Genomic DNA, 2,954 nt, shown 5'->3' on the forward strand with positions numbered 1-2,954 from the left:
CATGTATCCGTCCATCTCAGCCTTGACTGCATCCCACCGACATGGTGCTGGGCCTGGCCCCAGCCTTCCGTTCTCTCTGGCTAAGCCCGTACCCAAAGTGCAGCCACACACTTGTGGTGCCTCTCCCAGGATTCCTTGCCACGGTTTCCCTCTGCTGAGTCAGGCTCTTCTCTGCTTTGTGGATTCCTCCCTGCTGTTGCCCTGTGCTTGGTGTGAGTGGCAGGGGCAGGGTTCTGTGTTGGTGCCACTTGCCTGCCCAACTCTAGGACAGCAGCACTTGCGCCCAGCACAAGCTCAGTGACCATCAGCGGCTGGACTGCGGGCACGTGGGGTGGAGTACCATGGAGTCCCTTGAGCTGCTCTAACCCCCAGTACATAGCAAAGGGCAAAGGCAAAAGGTAAGAGAAACAGAGCGAGCGGCCAGGAGAGCCTCACCTTCTCAGGAGAGCCTCTGCAGCATGCAGTCGCAGTCACCGTGTGGAGTGAACAGTGATGCCAGGTGGGTTTCAGACTGAGGAAAGGGAGTGATGCAGGAGACAAGAGAGCATCAGGCGGCCCCATGGAAGCATCCTTTATGTGTGAGTACCCATCAGACAGTGTGCCCCCAGCAGGAGGTCTGCTGCCTGGGGCTCCCAGCTGCCCCTCGCCCTGGTCCTGCTCCTGCCCTCACTCAGGCTGCGCCAGAGTCCCGGGCAAGGACGAGGGTGGCGGGGGTCTCCACTGCATGTCAGCCCGCTGCATGGCCTGCAGCAGCGCCTGCAGCTCGACCTGCGTTTGGCTCAGCTTCCCTTTGTCCACAGGCCCCCACGAGAGCCCATGTAGGTAGGCACAGCACTCCACAGGGATAGGGTACAGCACCTGCTTCAGCTCTGTCAGCACAGCCGTGCGCTCCAGCAGGCCCAGGAGGCTGGCCCGGGAGAAGGGGTTGTCGGAGAGGCCCAGGGATCTGAGGTGGACACAGCAGCACAGAGTGGGCAGGATGGCGTGGAGGTGGGCATCCTTCAGCCAACAGTGGTTCAGGTCCAGGTGCTGCAGTGTCCTGGCCACTGCCCGCAGCAGGGCCTCTAGAGGCCCCGGAACCATGTAGGACAGGTTGTTGCCGCTCAGATCCAGCTTCTTCAGGCAGGTGGCATGAAGGCTCTGGGACAGGAAGGTGATATCGGTGTCCAGAAGTGTGCAGGAGCGGATCTCCAGGGCGTACAGAGGGGTCTGCAGGCAGCTGAGGAGAGAGGGTGGCTCTCAGGGGAGGGCCCTGGCCTGCACCATGGGCACCTGCTTGACCAAGTAGGAGGCTTGCCCTAAGGCAGCTCCTTATCTGGAGTAGCCATTTATCTCTGGGTTTAGGAGCACATCCCATGGTGCCACAGGGCTGCCCCATCCCCTGCTGAAGCCCTCTGACTCTAAGTCTCTCTTTGGTGAAATGAAGACTCACTTCTTATGTACCCAATATGGCTGCTTATTTGATGAGAAGAGCTTCTTTGATAGTGTTGCGAGGATAGTCCGTCCTCCCACCATGTTGCCTAACCAAAAGCCTTGGGCCCAGAACATTCCCTGAAAATGGAGGCTAGGAGCTGAGCCCTCGCTCTATCCTGGTTTCTTCTTCTTTCTTCTCAGAGAAACCCCTTCCCTATTTTCCGGCCTAATGAGTACCTCTTTGTTCTGCTTATGTGTATGGTGTCACATGGCACCTGGCCAGCCCCACTGCTGTATCTGTTCCCAGCGGGGAGGGATGGAGTCCTTCACTTGTGGCATGAGAGGGGTGTGTGCAGAACATCCACCCTGCATTGGCTGCGAGGAGTGACCCACTGGCCTTGGGGGACTGGCACCAACTAGTGAAGCTGACCTTGCTGTGTCTCTTCTCTGTGTGACTAAAGCATTATTCCATCCAAGGCCTGTGTGTGAGTTGCTTCTTATGCTGGTGACCATGGACTTGGCTTGACGATAGGAGTCTAGGATGTGACTATTATCACTAGGGTTTGGGTTTGAGGAGCTACCACTCTGACCCTGATGAACAGAATGCCCCCCACTGGGAGGTATGCATGGAAGGAAACCCTTGCTTCCCACATTTGTCATACCACAGTCCTCATCCCCCTCTCCAGGGCAGCCCATGCTGTCTGTGGTTCTTCAGGGCCCAGCACAATGCTGGAACTCTGCAGTGCCCCAAAAGATTTGTTGAGAAGATAAACGTATGCAACTTTTTTCCCCACAAATCTTTGTCTTCCAAAGCAGTTCCCAGCCTTCAGTGGCCTCTGACCCTCAGGTCGCAGTTTACACCCATGATTCCATGAGGGGTAAGAATGGGTACCACTTTCTATATTGCTCCCTGCCCAGACTTGACTTTGGCATGTTCCAGTGATACTCTGGGGGAGCCCGCCCACCTGTTCACCTGAGCACTTGATGCAGGTTGCCTGACAGGTAGGAGCAGGACAGGTGGAGCTTCTGGAGGTGCTGTAGCTGGCTGAGATGGGAGAGGAAGTGGTTGGAGGACTGCTCACCCTCTGGGGGGAAGGCCCACTGGTAGTAGGCCAGCTTGAGGCTGCGCAGGTTGCGGATCCTCCCCAGCTGGGTAGCGAATAGGCTCTGCTCTGACAGTGCCTGGAACCAGTCAAACACCTCTAGCTCCTGGATGGAATCCAGGTCCAATGTCTTCAGGATCCCCACGAGGCCGTCAAATGGCATTTCCTCAATGTGCAATTTCCTACAGCAGAGACGCAGGGACCCACAGCTCCTCTCCACTTTTGCCAGGAGGTCACAGAGGAATGCATCTAATTTGAAGGGGCCTCTTAGGAAAAGATCGACGTGTAACTCCACTGGCTGCCAGGCCCCCTGAGGTTTTTTCACGTCCTCCACTGGCTTGGGCCTAGCCATGTCCTCTGGCATCTCAGCCTTGACTGTGGATGGTAACCAAAAGGGGAACTTAGCCAAGGCCTCAAAGGCCCCTTTACCCTGGAGCT

The 2,954-nt window shown here is 56.9% G+C and overlaps 1 protein-coding gene across 1 annotated transcript; it reads right to left on the bottom strand.

The window, feature by feature from the left end:
• Positions 1-666: 666 nt before the first annotated feature.
• On the bottom strand, positions 667-2,679 carry LOC101352565 (leucine-rich repeat-containing protein 14-like). Its single transcript, XM_004386225.1, has 2 exons — positions 2,387-2,679; positions 667-1,219 (listed from the first exon to the last, which is right to left on the bottom strand). The coding sequence occupies exons 1-2, from the start codon at positions 2,677-2,679 to the stop codon at positions 667-669; spliced, it is 846 nt and encodes a 281-aa protein (XP_004386282.1).
• Positions 2,680-2,954: the final 275 nt, after the last annotated feature.

Source organism: Trichechus manatus, unplaced genomic scaffold (assembly GCF_000243295.1).
Source record: "Trichechus manatus latirostris isolate Lorelei unplaced genomic scaffold, TriManLat1.0 scaffold00157, whole genome shotgun sequence".
Taxonomy (NCBI): domain Eukaryota; kingdom Metazoa; phylum Chordata; class Mammalia; order Sirenia; family Trichechidae; genus Trichechus; species Trichechus manatus.